At 37.1% G+C, this 27,449-nt stretch overlaps 1 protein-coding gene across 5 annotated transcripts in view; it reads right to left on the bottom strand.

The window, feature by feature from the left end:
- The window catches only part of EPHA3 (EPH receptor A3), a 226,650-nt gene that overhangs the window by 141,335 nt on the left and 57,866 nt on the right, over positions 1-27,449 (bottom strand). For all 5 annotated transcript variants that reach the window (XM_072024910.1, XM_027449420.3, XM_027449419.3 and 2 more), the window contains one exon: positions 8,409-9,069. In XM_072024910.1, coding sequence (XP_071881011.1) covers positions 8,409-9,003 — 595 coding nt within the window. In that variant the 5' untranslated portion in view covers positions 9,004-9,069. The remainder of the gene's footprint in view (positions 1-8,408; positions 9,070-27,449) is intronic.

Genomic DNA, 27,449 nt, shown 5'->3' with positions numbered 1-27,449 from the left:
TATGTTCTTAAACATAAGTAGACTGTTGGTGAAAGATTGTTAGTTGCTTGTTTATTGGCATTTCTTAGAGCTAAAAGCTGGGTACTTCCAAGTAATTTCTTCTGTTATTCTCCTTGCATTAAAAATCCGTGCCAAATCAAAGTGAACAGAACCTACATATTTTACTCAAGACTAATTTTTGTGAAAAGTTGTTCCTTCAGATGGGAGGATTTTGAACTCCTGATGACCACCTCACTCCAACATATGAACTGACCACTACTAATGCTTATGCTAACCCTAAAATTCATCAGGTTTCCTGTTATTCACATGCCCAATTTACTAGAATTAAGTTAATTCTAGTAAATATGAATAAAGGCAATGTGACATAAGTGAATGCTTAAATACTCTGTTAAAAACAAATGAACTCATGAATTAATCATCTTCTCTAACAAAGCATGTAGTTTTGGTTGAAAAACTTCGAAGGAATTGTACTATGAAACTTTGATATGTTTTTACAGAACAAAGAGCGGCCTAGACAGTTATAAACAAACTATTTTTTTTCTTTTTTTTTTTTTTTAAGCCTACAACCCCTTCCTGTCTCTTAATCATGATCGTTATTCAAAAATATTATTTTAAACTATCTACAGAAGAAGTATCACAGGATAAGGTACAATTCGAGAAAAAACAAGTGTAACAACTGGAAATACCAACAGCAGGTAAAAATGCATTACTTCAACCATATTGTTGAAGAGAACTGTCCTGTATCACTTCTGCAGTTATTCAGGGTTGGCATAGTGTCAACTTTTACCATATGTTTTTTCTTCCCTTGTTGAAAGTGAATCTTTCTGTCAAAGAGCAGCTGTTCTAAATTATCACATCAAATTTTAACCTTACAGTAGACAACCACTGAACCCACAGATTCACAACAGTGAAATAGTTTGCCTCCTTGACCTATGAAGGATTTGTCCTTGTTTAAGTCTACTTCTGCCTTAGCACAACAGATATGCCAATTGTCGTGGTATAAGATGTGGACAGGTACTTAGAACTGAAACCACAAACAAATTTTAGACAATGAATTTCTCACCTTCTATTCCTAAAAAGACTAAGTGAAGTCCAATGTATTACTGTTCTTGTTGTGCTATCAAGAATAAAATGCAATTTCAATGAAAAGAAAATGGGACATTAGGAATGCAGGTCTTGTTATTGGGTTTGCAATCCCAAGAAACAGACAATTCCAATACTTCTGCAGTGTGTTTCAAGAAAGTCTGATACCAATTACTTGTTATTTAGATGTCTGCTAACAGCATGTTTTGACAACATCCCTCACATTGAAGAGCAGCAGATGTATATATATTCTTGTCTTCCTGTACTCATCTTTCAAGATGGTTCTTACTTTAAGAGCATTTTTGTGGAACATTATCAAAACTTGCAGTTCTCACTACAATTGCTCTCTATTAAAGTCTAGTGCCAGCTGTCAGTTGTAATGCAAACCCCTGTTAGCCTTTACAAGCTCTGCTCTGGAACTAACAAGCGATTGTCAAATAACACTATGCACAGACACAAGTGGCAGAGAAACCGATGCAAAAAGTGCGTGCTCAGTGACTTCACACTGACAATGCAATCTTTGTGCCACTCCAAGCTAAGCTTCTACTCAAAATCAGCAAAGATAGTACAAGCAAAACATGTCCAGGATGATTCTATTAATTTAGCTTTTAATCTTCTGAAAACCTCCAAAGCAGCAAAGCCATTAAAATGAAAAAGTTAAGAAAATGCCATGAGCATCCCTTAAGATACCTGAAGTAAAATCCTGCACAAAAATTCAACAGTCATGGTTTTGAGCATGCAAGAAACTCTGACAACATAAGGTGTAGATTTCCAAGTTAAAAACCAAGTACATGTCTCACACATACTTGTTGAACTGTGGAGAATCTGGATCTGCATCAAGTATATGCCACAGCTTTATTTAATTTTTTTTTGCTGCTGCAAAAGCAGGTGAGGTAGATAAGGAAAGAATTATGTACAGTGTGGCTCTTTGGCACAGCAAGTGCCACCTCTACACCACCAGAGACCTGCACTGAACAGACAGTGAAACTATATTAGGTTGCATTTTGCCAGTTATTAATATTTTTGCAATTATTTTATTTTCTGACCACACATGTCCATTTCCAGACTAGTTTCAAATACACTCTGAAAATTCATTTCTGAATACACCTGCTCATGTAACGTGCTGATACCTTGGAGCAAAGTATTAGAAAGCTTTTTTAAAGAACACTAATACTAGGTTCCTCATCAAGGAATATTAAATGAATAAAGATATTTTAGAAAGCTTTTTTTTAAAGAACACTAATACTAGGCTCCTAATCATTGCATATTAAAAAAAAAAGTGATATCTGTAAACAAGTGTTTGTTTAAATATGCCTGTCAAAATCTGCAAGAAATTAAAATTTCTTTGCAGGTAACTGTAGAGCAAATGCTTTCTAACTTGAGAATCTGTAAAGTATCCTACCAAAAAAACTCCATTCTCAAAATTTCAGAATATATGTATAGTCTTGGCTTGTTTAGGATATGTGAAAAATGTGTTCACAAACCACAACATTGTGCCCAACCAGTTTTACCTCAGAAACCTGCATTTTTGAATCTACTGAGTTTATGGTATACAAATTGGAGAATTCTTTCCAAATTTTTAATAGAAAATACTACATAAAAAGTTGGCTGTGATCTTTTTTAAAGTGCTCAGAGCAGAATTAATTTTGCCCATATGAAAAATCATCTGTGTATCTGAGATCATTTTTTTAAGATTAAAATAAGTTCTAAGAAAAAAGGTAAATCCTTCATTGTGTGTTGTGCTTATAGAATATAAAGTGAATGAAAATAATGAATATTTTACAAATAATGTGATTCATAATTTATAGCTGCTGTCATTTTAAGTTTACTAGCTTGAGAGATTGAGTCCTTTTAAAAAAAATAAAAACAAAACATCTATCTTCCTTTTTAAAAGTAGAAACATACTTCAAATCTAAGGAAAAAATACACCTCAAGCCTCTGCTTTAAATAATTGGAGTCCATATGCTTTTCCAGATTTAATGTAACAGGCAACTCTCTTAACAGGTATTTTATTTATATATATATATATATATATGATCTTCATATGACCAGTTCTCATGTTTAGCAAAACTGTTCCTATACAGTGCCTAGGAGTTAAAAATCACACACTTCAGTACTATAAGCAACACATCCCGAGTCACTCAGTAATTTCCAAGGGAAAATGTTATCATCTTTGCAGTTGCAGCAAGCATGTGTGCCTTCCGTCTGTTTTCACTTGCACAAAACTAAACAGTTCCTCGCAGTACCTTTGTTCTCTTCACGTGTAAAGTTTTCTTTCATCTACTGCTACAAGCAAGTGAAACATATATTTACTTATTCAGAGACAAAATGATTATTTTAAGCATAGAAAGAAACGAAATGTTTTCCATCCTAAGTATTAATGTTGTTTTGCATATTTTTATCTCAAGTGCGGTATTCATTCTACTGAAAGAATCAAGCATTGAATGCAATGATTCACATTTAGCAGACACAGATGGCATTCCTTTCATATCTCCAGAAACTCTCAGAGAGAAATACGATTTGGGATATGCTCACTATACAACTTAAAGCATTGAATAATTTAGTGTTAGTAGAAATTTCATGAAGTCTTTTTTGCAATAACCAGGCACACTTCACCTCTCCCTCCCTCACCCCTTACTCCCTTTCCTTCCATTCAACCCACCTGATTAATTGCTAAAAATGATATATAAAGGGAAGGGCCATCAGAATAAATCCTCTCTTTTTCTTCTGGCTTTGTCATAGACAATGTGTCAGTCACTTGTGGTTAAAGATTACAATTTCATTACATACTTTTACAAGGAAGTTTACAATTCCAGTTCCAGCAACTAAAATTTAGAACTTCCCCTGAAATGGTAGTATGCAGAAAATGTAATTTTGTGCTTAGAATCATTCTTTTCAAGCCCACAAATTTCATTTTCCTTTTGATAACTGGAGTCACAAAGCTTTTTTTTTGGTCTTGAGGCTCACCTGTTAACACCACTCAAAAGAACATTCAAGCTCACTCATACTTCCACGTGGATATACGATTGTACACTGCATGCTCGCTAATTATCATGAAAAATATCATTCTCCGTGTCCAGCTAGGCTTTCTGAAGCACACAAAATAAACCAACGAAAGAATACACACATTTGGGATGGAAGAGGTTTATTAGTCTAACCCTGCTAGTGCAGGATTTGCTTTGTCAGTTGGTTACTGTATTTTATAAAGAAACATCTCCTGCAAGGAGTTTTCCACCATTATTTCTCTGAGGAAACTTCCAAATTACTACAGAACTAACAGCAAAGACATTTCTTCTCATGTTTATCCTACATTTACCTATTTATTTTGATACTGTTACCCCAACTAACCAACCTTCATATCATTGAGGCTGTTTCCTTTGTGTATCATGCAAAACTAAAGCGAGCCTAACTTTTCCAATAAAAAAAAAAATAAAAATCACTCATGGGACAGGTGATGTGAATGCTCCTTTCCAAACATTATGCCACTGCATCAATTCCTGGTATACTTGCAAACTGAATATTACATGCAAGCCTCATTGCCCTTTTCATAAAAATCACATTCTTTACTTTAAGTATCTACAGAGACAGTCACAATGGATGACTCAGTGAAAAAGGATGAGTGAATGTATGGAGCAATTACTCTAAATAAGAAGGCACTGAAAGAGAGGGAGAGCCTGAAAAACAGACAGCAGAGATAACAGGAGAGAGAGATCGAGACACATGTTAATAAAAAAACTGAAATGGTAACAGTTATATATTATTTCTTACTATATAAGGATATGGAAAACCTTACCCAACTGACTTAAAACAGAAGACAAACACATTAGAAGGTATGCTTTTCACATAGGACAACTTATGGAATTCATTGCCATAAAACTTACAGATATGAAATATACCTGAGTCAAAAAGGCAGACAAATTAACAGGTGGCAGGTCACCGATTCCTATTACATACCATTTTTCTTACAACACACTCCTTAAGGCTTTGTAACTCACTGGCTGATTGTTAAATGCCAAGGAACATACCCTGTAAAGCAGTGCTTTATTCAGTTTCTTATGTTTTTCCTTAAGAATCTGCTTTGAGATTCTATCAGAGAGAGAACACTAAGGTGCATAAACCTGCTTCAATCTAATTTGCTATGGCTGTTTTATGGGAAACAAATGGAAAAGATGAGTTATCCATGTTGACTGCAGAATCAACAGAAGACTCTCAGAAGGTGTTTAGTGTGCAGTTCTAACCAGATTATTATTATTTATTTTTTAAATCAAAGGTTAAAACAGTAATTCTAAGAGAAAAGATGCAATAAAGATATAGTTTGGACAAGATGGCATAAAGACAACTTAGAAAAGACATTGTGAGGAAATAGCCTTATTTAACCATGAAATATTACATAAAGATTGAATAGACAAAATCACTATGATGCATGTGCTGACAAAGCTCCAATAATAAACAGCGTACAATGGATTAGATATTCTGTATTTAGTTAACTAATGCATATTAAATAACAAAGACACAAAGTATGAAAGAGTAGATTCTCCAATATAGCACAAACATGACATCATACCTTACCTTATATAACCCTACTCCCTACAAAATATTTAACAGGTGCCAAAGTCTTTGCTAGAGGAGGTGTTAAATCTTAACTGTTAAATGCTGTTAACTGAAGTAGGTTATGAAGACAGCATTCCTTGAACTGATGTATACAACTGCCTTTTGAGAAATTATTTCTCCACACCTTCACAATAGCGAGGACACGTATGGTCACAGCAAAAAGAGTCATGATTCTTTACCTGACAGGTGGATATCATATTGCTCAACTTGTAAAATGTTTATCAGCTGGTAGGACTGGGAACAGAACAACAATTTTACTGATGAACCAAGACGCCCAGTAAACCTAATAGACCAGTCTTGGTTTTTCATGGGTTATGTTTGTATCACACCAGGAAGAAAAGAGGCTTGAGTCTTATGTCCTCTTTTCCTGGTTAGACAGAGAAAGGGAAGCAGTCTCAGAAGCATGTTAAAAATGGTATAAATTGTGTTATTTTGAGGGTGTGACTATGCCTTAATATTTTATCAAGTACTCAGACAAGCCGTTCTCAATAAAATTTAAATGGGCTGATTACATACCACTAGGGTCCTTCATTTTAATCATCACAACGACACCATTTGGAAAAATAGCATTACTAAAGCAAACAAATTAAAAATAAAATAAATATTTAAAAAATCAGAAACTGTCCAAATACAGGATCAAGTAGTGATGGCCACTGTAAGTCAGCGAATGCTTCCACCTATTGTGAAAACAAAAATTTCTATTCATTGCTATTCCAAACTTCATCTGAGCATTTTTTTCCGTCAATTATGCCTTGATTCCAGACCATACTTGCAACATCATTTTGACTGTTCTTCATACTCTACTATCTTGACTACATTGTTCTCTTGCTGAAAAACAATCGAACACTCCTCCCACCCCCCTCCCCGAGAAAAAAAATACAGCACCCTAAAAGAAGGATTAAGAGAAGGAGAGAAGAAAAGAAAAGGGAAGGAAAGGTGCAAGAGCGGCCTTCAGCAGGAGGCCAAAGCATATACTTTAAAATTTTTCCAAACCGTCCAACTCCTGCTGAGTTATTGATGCAGACAAATGGGAGGTTTTGGATTACTGACTGCCTTTGGAGTGCCACTTCAATCACACCACACTGAAAATATTTGATAAATATGACTTTCAATAAAAGTTAGCAGAACATCATATGTTAAATCAGAATAAACCAGAATGACCTGTCACTATTGTTAATGGTTTCATCATGCATCACTCCCTTGATCAACAGTTGGTGAGGAAGTTAGAAAAAAAAAGATGAAGAAAGAAATGATAGTAGTTCTATGATCTGATTTTATGTCTTCAAAATCATGAATGATATACCCATACATGTACACGTATGTAAACTCAACGAAATCTCTGCAGAACAGAGTAGGAGCCTACCCCAAGCATCTGACAACCTGTTTTTAATAACAGCATTTATTTTATTTTACTAAGCTCAACTTTTGTTTGCTCACTTGTTTGACACTTTCTGCAGCGATTGTCTTTTTGCACTCATGTATACCTGAAACTGCAAACCAACTGCTTTCAACTGTCTACAGGGAAGCAAGCTCTATAGTTAGCAAGATCTTATACAGCGATTAGAAGAATATCACCAACATTTCAACATTTTTAAGCATAGCTATAGGAGGCCCTAGATAAAGCATTCCTGCATGCCTCTCCTGGCTTTAGCTCTTAGCAGAACAGTTCAACTCATTTTTCCTAATATCTGTAAATAACTGCATACATAAAAGCTCAGCTCCCCTATTTATTCACTGTGAGGACAAAAACAATTTAACATCTACTTAAAAGCAAAACTAAGTAAAAGACATTCATACACTCCTCCAAATACAGGCAAGACACCATGATTAAAGGAACAGGTTTCACAAGTACTGTGGCTATGCCTACTCTTGTTTGGTGAGCTCCTAGTAGCCCCCTAAGACTTGCATGTTAACTTTCATTAATTTGCTTAACTAAAGACAATTTTAACAAAGCCAGCACCCTTTCAGGCACTCTGCAAAAAGCTATTAAAAACTCAGGCGTCAAAAGATCCAAATTATGCTCTTAGAAAAAGCAAAATGTAGACCAATGTTTTGATTAATACTGAAGTTACATAAATATTCTATGCATTATAATATCATTAAAGAAAACATTTACGGGAAAAAAAAACAACATCTCTGGTGTAAGTCTGTTCTTGGGAGCATTCACATAACCACAGTTTGCGGAAAACAAAGGTCTGCAAAAAATGATTTTGAGTTAAATGCAGGAGCCTTAATGAAAATACAATTTTGAAATTCAAACATTTTTCCAAATATACCTGCATTTAGGGACTACACTGCCTGAAATAATGCTATTTTTTCTGACCAACTCCAACTAATCAATGCAGCTCAGCAGCAGATACCAACTACTTATACACCAACACAAAGTTAGAAAAAAATCACACAAAGATATTTTGACATAACACATTTGGGACAAGTTTAACCTACTGAAAGGAAACCCAAGAGTGGTAGAGAGATACTGTATTTGCTACATACTGTATTAACTAAAAATCAATTTTTCAACCTTGTCAAATATTTTAAAATCAAATTACATTACTTACAGAGATCAAATAAACCCCATTTTCACGGCAATTTTATGGACTAATTTATTTCTCTCAAGAATTTGCAGAAAATTAACATGACCCAATACATAGAGTAGGGACATAAAGTGAAAGCCCTGTTAATAATCGAACTGTGAACATCGAGTGCATCGTTACCTTGGCAGGCAAAGCCTCTTTCTTCATAGCCAGCATTACACAAGCACTTCCCTATGGGCACTAGCCATTCTCCTTCTGTACTGCAGTACATCTTGGGTGGCTCTTCCTCCTTGGAATGGTTGACACAAGAACCCCGCACCTCCACCAGTGACTGGGAGTCCATGGGAACTGTATCTGGAAACACGGCGAGGTTCTTGACAGTGAAAGGGCACTTTTTGAAGTACACTCGCACCGAGACTAAGGCAACACACGCACCTACATCTTGAAAAGCCAAGTAAAAGCCTTTCCTACTAACAGGCCCCACCTCACGGACTTCTGTATTCAGCTTGAGAATTCGGTCCCCAAGATCCATTTGGGTGAAGCTCTCATCAGCCGCAATGGTGTCGATCTTTGTAAACTGATGTTCTCTGAACTTTACCGAATGGTCGTCATCAGATTCCATGTAATACAGATTGAAAGTCTCTTTGCAAGTGCCCAGAACTAGAGGAATACTATTGCAGTCCCTCAAGGTAAACTTGAGTTCCACATATATCTTCTGAGCTGAGTTGCGTGGAATCCAGTTTGTTCGCAGCCAATTGTTTTGACTGTGATCCATAACATTGCACACCTGGTAAGTTCTGATTGGAGTATAATGCTCATCAACACCACTGATCTCTTCCCACTGGAAGAAACAAACAAAAAACAGGAAAAAAAAGGAAATATCTTAAGTTTAATGAGCATACTAATAAAAATTCCATTTAGAGACAGAAGCTGTGAAAAAGCAATTCCAAACAGGTCTGATACCACTTTGGACATTACTATAAAATAGTCAGTAAAGTCTGGCCCACCTTGCACTTACTATTTTTCTATTAAAACATGTAAACATCTTCAATGAACATAGGATTCACTCGTAAGAAATCAGTTTCTACCAAGTTATTCCAAGGTGGCATGAAGGGTATGACAGCTGTTTTGCACTTACTGAAAACTGGTTTCTTAAACTAATGGTACATGTTTACTATGCAATGCTTTCGATTGTGATCCCAATGTGTCTTTTCTACAACCACACTCACCTCAAACAGTAGAGGGTCCTCTCTAGAACACCACATTTACACTGCTAGAATCAAGTTGTACCTCAAAGACTCAAACAAGACTCAGAGTACAGACATAAAAAAAAAAAAAAAAAAGCCACTGGCTCCTGCTGAAATTCCACATAAAATATAATATTACATGCTTTAAATTTCCTCAAAGCGCAACAGTTGATTTTGCTCAAGATATGTATCTTCAAAACAAGTAGTCCAATTGAGCTCACTTTCCAGATTTACTAAAATTTACTATCAACTTAGTATCTCAGTTACTAAATTCTTGCGTATACTCTATAGGATATAATGCTAAAATAGATTTTGAAGAATATGTTGTCATTGTTTGGTTTGGAGGTGACAAACGTACTTGACCCAGATACTTGACCCAAGAAAACCAAGAATGGGTTTCCTATTTGTGAATGACTCATGGGCCAATCTCACCTGGATTCTGAAGTCAATTACAGGACAAGAATATTTGCCATTCACAGGAAAAAAAGAAATCCTATAGGGATACTTAAAAGTAAATATTTACCATTAAGACATTCACCATACACCACTGAGTGAATTCATATGCATCTTCCTTTGCTTTTTCCCCAAATGGATGACTATGATACCACTTGTTTGTTTGTTTTGTTTTCCAGGTCACAATTTTTCAACTTTTATCCACACAAAACCAGCAGCTGTTCTATATTCTGAGTCTTATAATACAAAATGAAGAAGCCTAACCACTAGAACTAAAATAATCCTTGCCATAAACATCACCTGTTACAGGATTACACCATCGTTTAGGTCAAAAGGGACCCCCATCCACCCCAACTCCCTGCTCAAGCAGGGTCAGCCAGAGCAGGTTGCTTAGGATCGTGTCCATTCAGGTTTTTGACCATCTGCAAGGTTGGGTACTCCACAAGTTCTACGGGCAGCCTGCACCAGCATTCAGTTGTGTTCAGAGTACAAAAGTTTTTGCTTGTGCTTAAATTTCAGTTTGTACCCACTTCCTCTTGGCCTTCCACTGGGCACCAGAGCAAAGTGTTTCCATACTCTTCATGCACTGCCATCAGGTATTTATACACACTGTTAAGATTCCCCTGAGCCTCCTCATTGTCTTTCCTATGCTTCAAACTTAATTACAAAACAAAAAAGGCCAACTCCTATCGTGATAATGAAGTGTTTCCTAATAGAGCATATGCTAGCACAGCCTGTTTCCCTGTTACCCACAAACATAGCCTTTGCAAAATTTTATATACATATATATGTATGTATATGTATATATATAAAAACACCCACAAATGCTGTCCCACAGCAGTGACCAGATGCAGTGCACCTGGGGAGCAGTAGAGCATAAAATAGAGCTACTGCATGGTCCAAGTACAGGAGTACAAGTGAAGTAGATTGAAATAAGTACGTTACAAGAAATCACTGCCACCCTCAGAGAATAGAGAAAAAGAAAAATTTCTTCCAGGAAAGCATTTTCTCTCAAAAATCAAGTCACGTCGATGCTATATTGAAGATCTCAGTCCAAGAATTACTCATTTTACATAAGCACCTTTTGCTCAAGTGTCTTCAAATACTGCAGAGAAAACACTGGAAAAGGATTATTCCCACTTAGCAGACAATGCAGCTGAGGTGTAGAAACAGTAAGTGCCTTTATAGAGTCTTTGCTTTGCAAGACACATATTCCACCCTCCTCCCCTCTCTCTCTCACACATGGAAGAAGGGAAGAGAGAAAGAGGGGGGGGGGGGGGGGGGGCAGCGAGAGGGAGAAACAGGAGTTGGCTGTATCACAGTAACATCTGAGAATACTCAGTCCCAACCCACTGACGCAGGGAAGTTTTGGTATGACTAAGAGCTGCTCTGCACAATGAAATTGTCCACACACCACTGATGATCTGATTTTAAATCATGTTATTAAACCAGTAGATAAAAGCAGTGTAAATACTCTTCCTTTAATTGAAACTAAGTTTATTTTAGTTCATTTTAAGGAACTGACTATACACAAGTTTTATCTCTTCCTGCCTGCTTCAGCAGAGCTAAAATCAAAGTCTTTGCATATGCACGTGGCAGCTGAAATGCTGCAGCAAGCCGTGCCACACTGCTCTGCCAGAGAGTTAGCAGTCCTGGGGCTTTGGGAGCCAAGGCTACTGCACCAGAGCCCGTGGCCACCAGAGAACTGGGTGTCCCACGGCAGCCCATCGTACAAGGACTTGCCCCCACCTGCATGAGAGGCAGCTGGACCCTTGCTCCCAGACTTAGCTCCCAAAACTCACCAGAGTACCTTCCTCTGATATCCATCCTTGTACTAGTAGTGTCCCTGAGCCAACAGGCTCTGTGCAACAAACCATTCAGGTGCCGTCATTGCCTCCCAGGAAGCTGGATATACCTACTTAACTACAGGTCTTATCTGGACAAATAAAAATTCAAAAATTAAACTACTAGATGAAACTTGGTAAGATTATGAAACAGCATGTTATTGATGTTTAAAGCAGCTCACAGTGATCCATAAGTGATCTACTTATTATCTCTTCCATAATATTTCTGATCAGTTCAACGTATTTTACACATCCAGTGGGAGATAGAAACAAAATCAGGAACTTGTAGCATTTAAAGCATCTCTACAGCAGATGTTATTTTTCTGCACAAATCTCACTAATTTTTGTTCATAACTTTCTTATCAGGCATGCGTACCCGGGCAAATGAATTGCATGATAAAGGTAACACCACATCTATGTTCTTCACCTACAAGTCCCAACGAGCAGTTATCACTTCATTAATTTGTAATGAAGACAGAATTGCTGGGAAACAATTGCCACCATGTCATTACCACTTGCATAAACAAGACTTGAAATCTATCATTTAATTCTCAAGTACTGCTAAACAGAAGGCACACTTGACCAAAATACTGTCACAAATCTATCAAGATTGCAGCTAATGCTTTAGAAAGAGCTAAGGTGAAAAGTAAGTCAGTGAAACTACAGAAATTGTTTCCAAATCAGAACATTTATCAGATTCACATAGGTTGATGACTTTGATAATTCTGGTAATGAAACTAAAGAAACAAGCAGGGTTTTTTTTTGTTTGTTTATTTTTTTACATTGTTCATACATAACAACTTTTCCCTGTAAGCTATCATAATGCCATCCCCAAGTGATTTTAATTCTAAACAGACTATGAGGCTTAACTGCTCTTCATGACCTTTTTTTGGATACTACCAACGGCAGCAAACAAGAGACTGCTTTCACCAGTAGAAAAAAAATAATATATATATATAATATATATCATAGATATATATCAATATATATATATATGATATTCCCAGTAAATTCCCAGTAACTTGTATGCTCAAGTCACATTGACTGACAAAGTTGAGACAGAATGGATTTTTATTTCTGGAACAGATATATTGCAGCAAATATATATTTTTTTGTTTGTTTGTGTGTGTGTCTGTGTTTTATTTTGTTAGTTTTGTTTTGTTTGTTTTTTTTTTTCCTCTTCTCATTCCCTTATCTTTACAAAAGGGAATGTGGAGAAGTGGTTGTAGTGCATTTCCTAGGATTCCACAGTAAAATGTTCCTTGCAAATATAGGAACCTCAGGCACAAGTCCTCAATTCTTTCACTCCTCCTATGGAATACTTCAGTTTTTGTGGCCTTTACCCTTTATTATCAAAAATCTTAAGTTTATATTAAGAAACTGAGGTCTATTATGTGTTTTACAATTCAACTCATATGCCACTGCATGATTCCAATGAACTAAATCCTATCTTTCAGATCCTCATTGCTATAAATGACTATAAAACTCCCAAAAATGGTGTTTGAACATTTTTCAAGGCACCAACAGAATTCAGGCACCTATCTTCTCCCTGAGACTCCATTGATGTTCCCAGGCAACAGTCTAACAATATCTATCTACAATTTTATTTTACACCAAGAAATTTGGTATGATGTTATATTTGGTGAGATTGACAAGCACCATTTAGATACGTCCAACTGTTGTTAAACATAAAAAGTAATTCTGATTGCGGCTGGATTGGATGTACCTTGAACTATACAACCACTGTGTGCTCCAGAATACAGGTTGGGGGGACACTGCTGAGAAATCAGAACAAACGTGGTAACCTGGTGAAATGATTTCAAAACCTCAAAAAAAATCTTAATGTGCTAAGATGCCTCAGCTTTACTAAAAAGAGCAGTCAAACCATTGCTTGTTTCTAAATGAATAAAACGTGATATTTTTCTTGTCAGTGAAATTACTTTTTCTGCAATCTATGAGGTGTTCAGGTAAGCCACCATTCAAACCCCTCCCCAAATCTTTTTTTGCTCAAATACTGAAAACTGACCCTGCTCTCATTTGCTGGCTCTTAGCATTCAGTACGATTTCTCAGCCAGCAAAAACACCATCTTTATTACACTTTGCTCAGCTATGACAGAAAAGTATGCCTTCCCATGTACACACACTTTCTGCCTTCTGCTACTCATTCAAGCAATTCCCTTTCCAAACAAAAACATTATGATAGGAATCTCACGTTTCAGATAGTCAATGCATCCAACTTATTAACATTCCACTGACAAAATACCCACTAGCTCCTAATATCTTTTCTTATTTCTGCCTTTGGTTGCCAGGCAGTTACAATACAAAGAGGTAAACAAGCACAAAGCCTGGTATCCTACACATCTACGGCTCATGCTTGGCCTCCAGCATGGATTCTGCTGTCTAACAAAAGATGAGTGCGAACAGAAGCCTTCCTGATTGGGAGCATTAATGCACTTGCTTTCACTCTCTCCCTCTTTGTCCCCCCTCCCATTGCTTATTTTCATAAATCTTGTAGGAACTTCAGTCCCCAGAGACCTCAGCTCCACTGTGAAGCTCTGTGAAAATTCCCCTCTGGGTTCAAAATCCACGACATGGCATCATCTTCTTCCTTGTATATACACACAAGTGCATGTGTCTCTGTGTAGTTTCATCTCCTTCAGAGATCATTCTAAAAAGAAGGCAGATATGGGTCACAGTGCTTAAAACAGTAAGATTAGTGTAGACCCTATTTATTTCTATTAAAAAAAAAAAAAAGTAAAAATCTGTATTTGCAAGCAGAGAAATAAAATGGTCAGTTCTGAGCTGAAGTTAGACATACAAGGGCTTCATGAAGTACTTGGAGGGCTGAAATATTCCAAAGCTTCATTATAGTTCAGTTACATCAAATACTCACATCACTGACCAGCAAACATTTGAGACGTGACACTGTATCATACTAATATTGTTTGGAATTAGCGTTTGCCTCAGTGAGTTTACATTTACATTAAATTTACATGAAATGAATAATTTTGGACACAAGGACAGAAGTTACAGCTGACAATTCAGAAAGAGAGTCCTGATCCTGAGCATAATGGAGACATTTCACACTAAAAAGTTATTTCCATTGAAACTAAGAGATTTCCATCACAAAGAAGTATTTGACTTTTTTTTTTTCCATGAAATCATTGAAAAGATCGGATCCTAGAAATTATATTTAACATCTATATGTTCAAAAGAAGTTCATTTTCTTGTCTTGGAAAATGGAAGTGCTACCAATAAATATATTCCTACCCAAACAAATTCAATGCCTATTACACCTTTTCAAGTTGATATTACAAGAAAATTGTTTCATGTATTTGTCACTGGAACAGTTAAGGATGCTTCAGCATTACACAGTGCTCTGTTATTTATCTTAAGTGTGGGAAATTAATCCTCACTGACATAAATCTTTCATTCACTTGTTTGTCTGTGCTTGACACTTGCCCAAGAATCCATAATCCTGCTTTCAAGGAACATGGGCAATTAACTTTACTAAGAGCATGAGCACAGCCTGAGTTGAAATGCTCAAATAAAACCTCAAGTATGTCTTGTGAAAGATGACTTCTGATAAGCAAGACTTTCAGAGAAGACTAAAAACTGAAGAAATACTTCTGTTGGGAAAAAAAGAACAGCAAATCTTTAAGCCCAGCCATTACCATCATAGACATCTGTATCTTTAGAAAAGACCCCAAAAGATCTACAAGTCATTTTCTGACAACTTTCTGCTTCTTACCTTAATTAAGTGAAAAGATAATTCATGATAAGTATGAAACATCTGACATATTCTATATCATGACAACATAAAGGGCAAGATGAAAGGCCTCAGGCATGGGAATATTCACCACTCATCTAATTTTTTAAAAAAAACATGCTGTAAGAGTTTTACCTAAAAATCTTTCAATATGATAAAAAGCAATTATATCATGATATATGCATAAATTAAATATGATTAATTATATATACATGTAATTAATATGTGTATTGGAGTCTAACACACTTTACTGCACATTATCCAGCATTCCAAACAGGTGGGCCTAATGAAGCACACATTTGGGAAATGGGTATCAGGATTTAAGACAAGACAAATAACTGATGCCTCTTTTCTTTCGCTACTTAGACTTTGTTACTTTAATACTTCAACCTACAGCATTGTTTTGTTTTTGTTGTTTTTTTTCAGCGATAATCCAGAATTAGATTCTGTGAAGTAATTACATCTAAACGAAAAATGGAACCTTCACAAAATGCTATATATAAGTTGAACTGAATAGTAACAGGAAGTAAGAGCTCTGAAAGCCTGTGCTTAACAAAAACCCTGTGATGACCATATCAGAGAAGAATGCAGTCCAGACCAGCTCATCATTATGAAAGGCTGTCCTCATAACACCACCCAAGGCATTGATACAAACCTCACAAATACCAGTCAGCTGAGATCAGAGGATAGATAATGATCAGCTTTGGGAGTTTAATAAATTTGGGAAGGACCAGAGTAATTTTCTTCCATGTTTAGCATTCAAAATCAATGAAATTACCTGCTGGCACTAAGATTCCTCCAGCTTCTTTTAGTTTTATCTAAGTTACAAATGAATAAGAGGAAGTTGCATTGCAAGACGTTTCCAATTAAGTGAAATTATTGCCAATACATAAACCTAAGACACAGATTTGATACACTTTTTCCTAGTGCTTTTTTAACAATCTATCACATTACATACCTGTTAGTCATACCTGTTAAATGAAAAAGCTTCACTGGGGTACTAGAAAAAATCTAAGGTTGAAAGAAAGTTGTATTGGTATAAAATTACATGCAATGATATTTGGTCTAAGGTCAACCTAGTATTCCCATGGTATTCCCTAGTATCCCCCCTTTCTGTTCAGTTATCCACTATTCTTCACATTTACAGGAACAGAGGAAACACAGGAGATTTTTTTCATAGCTTCACACTAAAAGTTTGGTTTTCCTTATAACTAAGCAAAACAGTTTCAGAATTACTACAAATTCTAAGAAATCTTGATCTCTTGTCTGATGAGAGATCAGGTGAAATGAGAAACTCTAACAGCATCCAGACACTCAGTTTTGACCAAACTGAGGTAAAGCATTTTGACTTATGAAGCATAGCTTCAGATTTACCCCCATGTTATCCAAAACAGAAACAAGTCTAATGGAAAACTCTTATGAAACTTTTTGAACTTTGTCTGTTTTGCTTTTTTCACCTCCCCCCTCCTCCCACCCCCCACTAGTATAAGCTCACCACCAAATCATAGAATCATAGAATTGGGTTAGAAGGGACCTTAAAAGGCGAAGTTGGAAGGGGACCCCCCTCAATGGGCAGGGACACTTCCCACCAGACCAGGTTGCCCAAAGCCCCATCCAGCCTGGCCTTGAACACCTCCAAGGATGAGGCATTTATAGCTTCTCTGGGCAACCTGCACCAGTGCCTCACCACCCTCTGAGCGATAATCATTTAACATCTCATCTAAATCTCTTCTCTTTTAGTTTAAAGACATTATTCCTCATCCTTTTACTATACTCCCTGACAAAGAGTCCCTCCCCAGCTTTCCTGTATGCCCCCTTTAGGTATTAAAATAATTTATTAGTTTCAGTAATAACAATTTTCAATGTTATTAAATCAAACAAAACAACACAAGAACAACAGCAAATAAAACAACCCAAGCTTTATGAAATAAAATGAATGTCATGTTTGTTCATCTCATAACAATGCCAAGCAATGTTGAGCAGCCTGCAGATATGTTACAATCGTTTCAAACAACACTTGCATTTTAGAGGAATGTCAAGAGAACAAAGATGCTTACCCCCTTCCTTCCCCTAGTATTATTCCCCTATTCTTTTCTATCCTCCACACAACCCCCACAAATAGTACGCACAATCCAAATATTTGAACATATCTCACAAGACTGGGGGTTGACCAGGCAAGGGACTGGAAACCAGCAGTATCCCAGGAGGTGATAAGATACAAAGGAAGGTGGAAGGGACCAGAGCTTCTTCCCTCTACCTCCTGCAGTTGCACCATCCTCTGCTATCTACAGCACAATATACACTGCCACAGTGTCAGAATGTCTTCCAGTGTAAATAAACCTCATTTCTCCAAGGCACAACAAACGTGCATAATTAAATACAAATCCTGACCCTCTTCCTCTCTCAGCTGGTAAATGAAAGCATCTTACTAACAACAAAAAAGGTGTTGGATGCACTCACGTCTCCTAGTTTGTTTTTTTGTTTCTTTTTGTTTAGTTCTTCTGTGAAGTAACATAAACATTAAAAATAGGGTTAAAAAACAGTGCAACTGTAGTTGTAGGTGCTAAGCACATATTAACATCCAGTATTTGAAAAAGCAAGGGTATACACCTCATCATGGCAATACTAGACTAATAATTGAACTGCAGAAAGAAGAGTGGAGTTATCTTTTTCTCCTCCCCATCTCTAATTGCTAGACAGCTGAGTACCTGATCATCAAACTTGCAAGGACAGCTGATTCTCACCCTTCTGCAAGCAAAATTCCCGGAATCATAGGGAGGTAAAAAGGTCATTGCAATGAGGAAAACACCTGACTTCAACTTTCTACCAGACATCTGAACACAGCATTCAAGTGCCAGTTCACAGCTTGGACAAGCAAAACACTTACAGCTTTATTTTCTCAAGGCTACATGTCTTCTTGAGAAACAGATTTCAGTCTAATTTATCTTGCAGGTTAAACAGATTTGCTGAGTTCCCCACACCACAGTCCCCATGGCTGAAATCTGTACTAAACTACCAGTCACAGAGAAGTGCCTTTCATCCACGAGCATTGTACAAACTAAGGAAGATCCACCCTTCAAGCATAGCTGTTTCAGAGATGGAAATAGACAGCTGTTTAGTACAATGGGCATTTCAGCAAGCAGAATTTAATGCCAGATGGAATTTACCCAAGGCTGTGGGTACATGGCAATCTGGTAAAAAACTGTCTTAAATACAAGTAGAGATGATTTTACACTTCATATCAGACATAATGCTTCCAGTTATACAGCTCACAACAAGCTCCTGTTATTAATTACAAATATTATCCATGAAATCATTGAGTCCTCCAGCATTACCCTCTGCTTCACCTAAAGCACTACCTGTGATGTTGCCAGACATGTACTGATAACAAACACATACAAAGAACTGACCATGGCGAAGTGATTCAAGAACAGAAAGAAGCCAGTTCTTCTCCAAACTAGTATTTGCTGGCTAGGTAAACCCAAAGACAGCCTACACCCACACTTACATCTCAGTTTCCTAATATGTACAATAGGAAAAAAATCATTCAAAATATTTGAAATAATTCTTGAAATTATTTTAAGAAATAATTTCAAAATAATGCTTGAAAATTCAAAATAATTCTTGCAATCCTATTTGAAATAATTCTTGAAAGATCTTTAAATCTTAAACAATCTAATTGTTGTTTAACCACATTTTAGATTAAGCTGTAATTCCACCGAAGAAGAGCTCATTACAGTACAATCAGTGACTAAATTTGTTACTATTTTAGTTATCACCTGGTCTATAATAAGAGAGTCATCATGCCCATATATTTATTTATTTATTTATTTAAACAGAGAGACACATAAAAACACATTAGCACATGGTTTCAGAAGCGGCAGCAAGCAGGAATTTCGAAGCATGAAACCACTACTTAAATAGAAAAACACCACAGCAATAGAAAAAGTGAAAAGCATGTGTGCCACAGGAACATCTAAAATTTACGTCTGAAAAAAAAAACTCTGCAGTTTGTTGCTATGTATCTTGCTGGCAAATACAAAAACACTACAGTATTTACATCAAAATGCACAAAACAGGTGCATAATCTATCATTTCTTTGGTACAGCCAGTCTTTCAAAACAAAGTATTTTTACACAATGGCATTTCCTAGAGAAATCCCAAACCACTCCATGCTTTCCTATTGTCATTAACACAGCACTGAATGTACAGTGAAATTCAGTAGTGTTGTGCTGAATGTAACTGTAAAAAGCACCAGCTGGCTGTATTAGGAATGGCATTCTTCCAGGTCTCAAATGTCTTATTTATATACAATGGAATCCTGCCAGCTGTTTAATATTTAGGGCTAATAAATATAATTGGCAGTACTACTGCACAAGGACAAGTAACAAATACACACCAAAACTACTTCTCAACAGAAAATCTGATTTGTTCTTCGACAATTAAACCAAAGATGGATGCAGAGTTCTGAGCAAATTTTACATAGCTCGTTTTTCTTCTTTTTCTTTAATCCAAACAGTATTTGCTTGTTTTCTAAAATGCCAAACTGAACAGAAAAAACTGCCAGGCATATTGATGCCAGCTGCTCTGAGATCAACAGAGCCTTCAACCAGGGTTTTCCACAGACCATGAATAAAGAGAAATTGGCAAGGATGGTGTGCTGAGATGGAAAGAGAGGAGACAGGGCGAGTTTCCAGGGGGGTATTCGCTGTTCATCCCACAGAAAGCAGTGGATCATCCCAGAAGACTGGGACAACACCAGCCAGCCCAGAAGCAATACACGATGATCCTGCAAGCCCTTGCTTGAGTATAGGCATCCAAGATGCAAATGTAACAGAGCTGCCCTACGTACAGGCCCTAAAATTGTGCTTGGTATTAACAAATTTCTAACAGATGTGATATTGGTGAGGGCACCATGTCACTGCCCAAGTGACAGTGTAGTAGATGACCACTGGGTGTAGCAGTCTTCCTCCACATCAAGGGGGTCACTGAGCTGAAGGAGCTGGGCCCCTTTTTGCAGGCAGCCCCACAGGCTCTGCAGCCTCCACCAAGGCAAGTGCCCCCAAGCTGGCAACGAAAGGCAAGTACCGTGACTTCTTCTGTAAGGCTTTGGTTGCCTTGAAACTTTCTCCGACTCCTTGGCATGACCTAGATGGAGAACTAATCTAGAAATGGGGGAGCTTAATTTGCGTGAGTGAAGCACAGTTAATGTTTCATAAATTCATGCGAGAGAACAATTTAATCTAAAAAATCAAACAACTTCCATGACAGATGGAGCCCACAGTCAATTCCATAAAAGGCTGCCTAGTGCAATTACCATCAGTTAGAGGTATTTGTTTTGCCTTGTTTCTTTAACTTAGTTCACATGGCAATGCTCTTTTCTGACATAGCTCAGCTAAGCTGAGTTGCACACTCATACACCTCCATGTTCTCTTCATACCTTAACAACTTCAGGAGTCATTCTTTCCATTAGTTGTTTAGCGCTTCCATTTAAGACTACATTCTTAAATTACTTAAACTACAAGGTTTGCTATCATGTCTACCAGCAGAAAAATGTTTAAGAGGCATACACTGATGTCATCCACTCAACATCCAGTTCTTCAGCTCGGCTGGTGTGAACAGCTTGGGCAGCCCATTGCCTAGATGCCTGCTCTCACACTGATCTTCACTCAGTGTCTAAGACTACCCTTCCGGCATCCCTGCCACATATTTTAGCTGTGGCAAAATCCACGACCTATACCTGCTCCCTTCCCTTCGCAGTATGGTGAGTTCTCTCCTTCAGCCTCTTGTCTCAGGTACTGAGGATGTATCATATTCAGAACCAGCACTCTTGCCTGCAGAGAGAGGTTCTGGTACCCACAGGGTTTCATGGAAGGACTCACCTCCCTGTGTCAGCTTATGAGCAGCTAGTCAAAACTGTGACAACAGGCTAACAGAAGTCAATCGGCAGCTCTGCTGTTCACAAAGTATGTGTCACCCTACTGTGATCACCCTACAATAGGTCAACAAAGCTCAACATTTTTCCACCTAAGACTGCCTTTTTCCTCTTGTAGAAGGCAACACATGAACACAAAACCCTCTTTTCTTACAGGAAACAATGTCTGAAATCCTGTCTCTGCCACCATGCCTTCCCTTTAATGGGGATAAGCCAAAAGCAGATGCAAGATGCACCTGAAAAGCACTGATGTGGTTTCCTCCAATTCCTTGCTTGGACAGCACTGCAAAAAGTGGCAAAAAAAAAAAAAAAAAAAAAGCAAAGGTATTACTTTTTAAATCTAACTATCACATCAGGTCTTGAAAGTTAAGCACGCTCTGAAATCATACAAGAGTCATTAGGCTTAAAATGCTAAGTAAGTAAAAAGTACCTCTAAAAAGGTTATTATTCTTTTGTCAACTGCTGGGTCAAAAAAGTAATGATAATTATTGCATTTTTACTGTAATTCTATGGAAATTAATTTTCTCACCACGCAATTAGGAAAAGTTAGTGCTGTGTGGATATTTCCATAGTTATTTTAATTGAAAAATGTTTAATACAGAAACTCATAACTTGACATTTCATATTTTCCAAAGATAAATTTGCTTCAGTTCAACAAGAAGAAAGTAATTAGACTGGGAATTCTGGAGATAGTCCAGATATCTTCTCAACCTCTGGCTAAGTTGCTCTTAATTTCTCAAGGCTCTGAAACATTATTAAACAATTACTTTTCATATGTCAAGCTAGGGATGAAAGAGGGACTCATGCCTAATTTAATATGAGAAATAAACAGAAGTATCTCAACCAGGATTTTAACCAAAGACTCTTGAGGAGCTACAGCATCAGTTCATCTTCATAGTTCTACACTACAGTGGTGAAGTTGGAGATGTGACATTTTCTAAAATGTTTTGGTTCATTATTCGATAAACTGTACACATTGGGAACTGCAAAAAAAAACGTGTCAGAGAAATACGTAGTTTTGCATGTAGGAAAAAAAACACTTAACCATATTTTAGGGGAAGCCTCACGAAGATTCTCAAACCCAAATCTCATTACATAGGTATATTTACATACATGCTGTGTGGGAGGTTGACAGACATCAGCAACAACACAAACTCCTGACCTATAATTCTATTAACAAAATTCCTCCATAAGGCCATGTATATAAATATGCGGCTTATATTTCATTTTCGAGCTTGCAATGGTATAGTGGAACGTGATACGCTTTAAGACATACACTTCACTAATCATTATCATTACTATCAATACCTTACTGCAGAGATGAAATACGATATGGAGAATTACCCTAAACCTAAACAGTGCTCATCAGCTGCAACGCTGAAAATATTTCTGTAATTTACTTTTATTTACTCAAGCTTCGTTTCTTTGTCATAACTAGCTCAGATATAAACATACTCAACAGTGCACTGCAGTTTTTGCATTCAGATATTCAAATTGCTTCATTTCTAGGTTCTGTATAAGAGAAAAGTTAACCTTGCATTGGTCTCGGTAAGGGTCTGATTACATACTGTGACAGGCTCAAAATGAAAACAACTGCACACGGAACAGGTTTTGTTTTTGTTTTTACTCCCCCTTCCTACCCCCCAAAAAAAACTCACAGCACTAAACAAATGAAAGCCTGCTGGGAAGACGTATCAATAAATGTGAGTGTGTTTGACTTTGTCCTCTGAATCTGTGATTGTGGAGGAAAAAAATCAGACAGGGATTTAACTGTTCTATTTATTTTGATGAATTGTGGCTCTAGAGGTTAAAGTTTACACAGAACCAGAATACAATGAAACCCTCTATTTACCCACGAGGTAGCCCCACAGTAGTAACCATATGGTCTTCCATATTGTCCTGACAATGACCTCAAAGCTAGTGGGGGAATCACCACTCAAAGGATAAGAGACAATCTAACCTCCGTGCTATCTCATTCCCCTGGGCTCTTCCTGCCCAAAGGTCAGGAACCGAGTTCCTGTGTCAAATTATTTATGCTTCTGATAAAGAAGACTCAATCTCAGGACTCTGAGATAAGACCACTACACATTTTCTATTTCAGTTGAGTCTTTGAAGTCCTATAAACCAGAAGATAAAACTTACATTTTAATATACTTGGTCAGAAAAGCTACCATATGTAGATAACTGTCTTTTCGATCTCTGGCTTTAGTCACTCATTTCCCAGTGTCCATCTGAGCATGTTGAGAAAATGAAATTCAAAACCCTCACGTTTCTAACAGAGACCCTGAGCTGTCAGGAATCCTCACCACTGCTGGGACCAGAATTCTCTCGTGCAAGATAGATGGCATCTAGTGAGAAACCCATCACGCGAGAACACTTGGAATGTGCTACAAGCCACAGGAAACAGAAAAAATTCAGTATCACTACTGATTTATAACCCATGAAATACAGCTAGTAACGCAGATTTACTGATATGCAATGAAGTTCAAAAGTGCATTTCATAGTTGATTCACATTCACATGTCCCAGAGCCAATGTCTCATATCCCAAAATGTTGTCTAACTGGCAATACTTTGGGATATGAGAACTACAGCTTGGACCCTCCCTGTATGCCACTTACAGTTTACAACAGCTGAAAAGGAGAGGGAGAAAGTAGGAAGAAGCTAATAAACTACCAAGCAAAATTCCATTCTTCAGAGTATAACCAACAGAATTATTACCAATGAACTTCTGAGGTGCAATATCCAAAACCAAAAGGAGTCAGGAAAAAAATACAACAGTTCCATAATGAAAATAGCGATTATCCCTCAAACAGCCTGAAAATACACATTTCTTTGTCTCCATTTCATTTTGGCAGAAATTAAAAAACTCATTGTAAGAAATAAATAAATCAGAATTTCCAACTAACAAAACACAACACATCTTTGAATTCATGCAATTATTTGATGCAGGTGATGCTAAATATATACCTTATACCCAGTAGTTTTAAAATGTATACATTAAAAAATTTGGAATACTAAAGTTTGCTAATTTTAAACACAATCTTACATCTCATACTAAATGAAAATCTGTTTACTGTAAGGACACTACACCTATTTTACTCCAGAAACAAGTATACTTGAAACAGAAAAATTATTCTATCACCATTATGGATAAATCAGCAAATATTTACTTAAATATAAAATGCCAGTGAAATAATAAATAAATTATACTTTGCCTGTCCTGAACACAACTTATCCAAATTTAATTTTAATTCTTCATTCACGATATGCAGAGGTTTTAGAAAAAAAATAAGAAAACATTACTTATGTCTATTTACATGACAGTCTTAGAAAACAAGTATCACAAAATACAACAGTGTGGACAGAGAATCCAAGTAGCTAAAAATAAGATTTTTTTTCCTTAAATAGTGGTGCAACGTTTTTCATTATAAAGAACCCTTTTTACGGGATCCCACACATACCTATTTTGTGCTGCAGTTTCTCTGTTATTAAAACATTTTTTTAACCCTATAAAAGAAAACTCAGTTTCTCATGAAAAGTGCTGGACTGACAAAAAAAAAGATAAAAGCCTGTGCTCGATGAAACACAACAAGATGGCAAAAGCACAATGCAATTACGATTTATACTAACTTTCACATATGCAGGTTCCCGATTCAAGTATAAAACTGTATTTTTGTTCTGTTTCTCACTAACGAGTAGAGTAATTAGAAAAAAAAAAACACACTCTTTGTAACTCTGGTTGAGGGTCACATACTGGTTTTAGGAAAGGTTTTACCTTATTTCCTATAGGTATAGGTGACAGACTGGAAAAGCAGACAAAGTAGTTAGCAAATGTTTGAAGGTTTTTGTAATCTTTGCAAAGAAACAAAAACATTAAAATGCAGTGTAGGTGAGTTATTGGACAACACGTAACTGTGAGCCTTCCAGAAGCTGAAATCTTCTCATTAAAAAAAAACAACAGATTATATTTATGAATGATCCCAGTTTTTACAAGACTTAAAAAAAAAAAAAAAAAAAAAAAACTAAATACACAGAACTAATTGGAAATTGTTTGTACTGCCCTATCTCAAAAGACAGGGATATATTTTTTTAAGCAGAAAAAAATACATATTTCTAGAAAATATAAAGAAATGTTCACAATAAAGGTAGCTGAAACTTAGATGTCTGTGAGCGTGAGAAAGGAAAATGGGGACAAAAGCATGTCAGGCTTACGAACCTTAGCAACCGAAAGAGAAGGATGGTTTAAGTGACAAGAAATGAGAAAATCCTGCTTCATTCAGAAAAGAGAAAAGAAAAAATTATAATCCAATACAAAAGCAAGTATGACTCAAGCAATTAGGAACACAGGAGGGAAGGAAAGCAAGTTGTAATTGAATCAAGGGAGAGATTTAGACACAAGCAAAGACTGAAAGTTGGGGGGAAAAAAAGCAGGCCATTCAGGCATTAAGGTGATAGTGCAAACAGAGGAACTACTCCCAGCCACTTGGAGGTGTGGGGAAGATGGAGAGGGACCACGTTTTGGATCAGCAAGCAGATATAACAAAGACCACAGAGAGAGGGTGGAGAAAATTCATGCAGCTTTCCAAAAGCCAGGAAGGCAACTTCAAATTAAACCTGAAGGCTGTGAAGGTTACACACTACAGAGGTGATACACTCATGTTCTTTGGAGCCAAACTGTAGTCTGCTACAGCAGTCTGGACTCCCCCATATAAAGAGCATGCAAATTCAGATAAAAATGGAAACCTTGCAATTTTCAAGGTGAGGTGTTTTGGACGTTCCCCCCCCCCAAAATGGTCAAACACAAATGTTCTAAGGCATAATTTTAAATTCACTTACTGCCAAGACACTGCCCTTCAGAAATAACTACTGCCTGACTAGTCCAACAGCAAGCTGACATGAAAATACAGCAAAATGCCTTGCCAAAACACCCTTCCATCTGATGTCTTTTTTTTCTGTGAAGAGTACAGAAATGTGCATGTGACCTCTAACCACCACATGGAAAACTGATTTAACTTGCACAGTATACACGTGAGATCATGGCTCTGTAACAGCTTAACTGCTGATCCTGCTCTGCCCTAGTCCCACCTTCTCTACTTCCTGAGCACTGAAGTGGCAATACAGCAAAGTAATACAGGGAGAAACCCACCTGAACCCACCCTGGTGAAAAGACACTGAAAGCAGACCAAAAAGAAATAAACAAGCCACAAGGCAGGCTGTATCAATGATCAAAAGTGACCAAAACACCGATTCTAAGGCTGGGGCTGGGAAACAGGCACCAGGAGTAGGGAGGACCTGAGCAACTACAGGCTGGTCAGCCTCCATGCCTGGCAAGGTGACAAAACTAATCCTGGGAACCAGCATTTCCAGGCATATGAAGGACAAGAAAGTCATCAGGAAGAGTCAATACGGATTCACCCACAGGAAATTGTTCTTGACCAGACTCATAACTATCTACAATGAAATGACTGGCTTAGTCATTTAGACTTAGAGGAGAGCAGAGGATATTGGACTGGTCTTCAGTAAGGCTTTAAATTCTTGTCTCCTCTAAGATCTTCATAGACAAGTTGTTGATGTATGGGCTGGATGAGCAGTGAAGTGGATTGCAAACTGGCTGAATGGCCAAGCCCAAAGGGTTTGTGGCACAAAGTCTGGTTGGAGGCCAGGATCCACTGCATGGGCATGCTCCAAGTAAGTTTGAATGAAACAAGACCACAGTTAACATCAACTCATCCACAGCTCTAGAGAACAGTACACGAGTACATGCCCAGCTGTTCTCCCATTTAAGACAATTTGGTTGTTTATTGTATCTCTGTGGACATCATTATATATGGAGTAACTGAAAGATGTAGAAGTCTTTAAAAAGACAAAATGAAGTAATTTACAAATACAAAGAAACGTTCCCTGCAGAACACCAGAGATGAAGATCAAACTCATGTCGTCAACACATACACAGACACCTGCTTTGACTGAGA

The sequence above is a fragment of the Anas platyrhynchos genome, chromosome 1 (genome assembly GCF_047663525.1).
Source record: "Anas platyrhynchos isolate ZD024472 breed Pekin duck chromosome 1, IASCAAS_PekinDuck_T2T, whole genome shotgun sequence".
In the NCBI taxonomy this organism is placed as follows: domain Eukaryota; kingdom Metazoa; phylum Chordata; class Aves; order Anseriformes; family Anatidae; genus Anas; species Anas platyrhynchos.
This window is presented reverse-complemented; position numbering and strand designations above follow the sequence as displayed.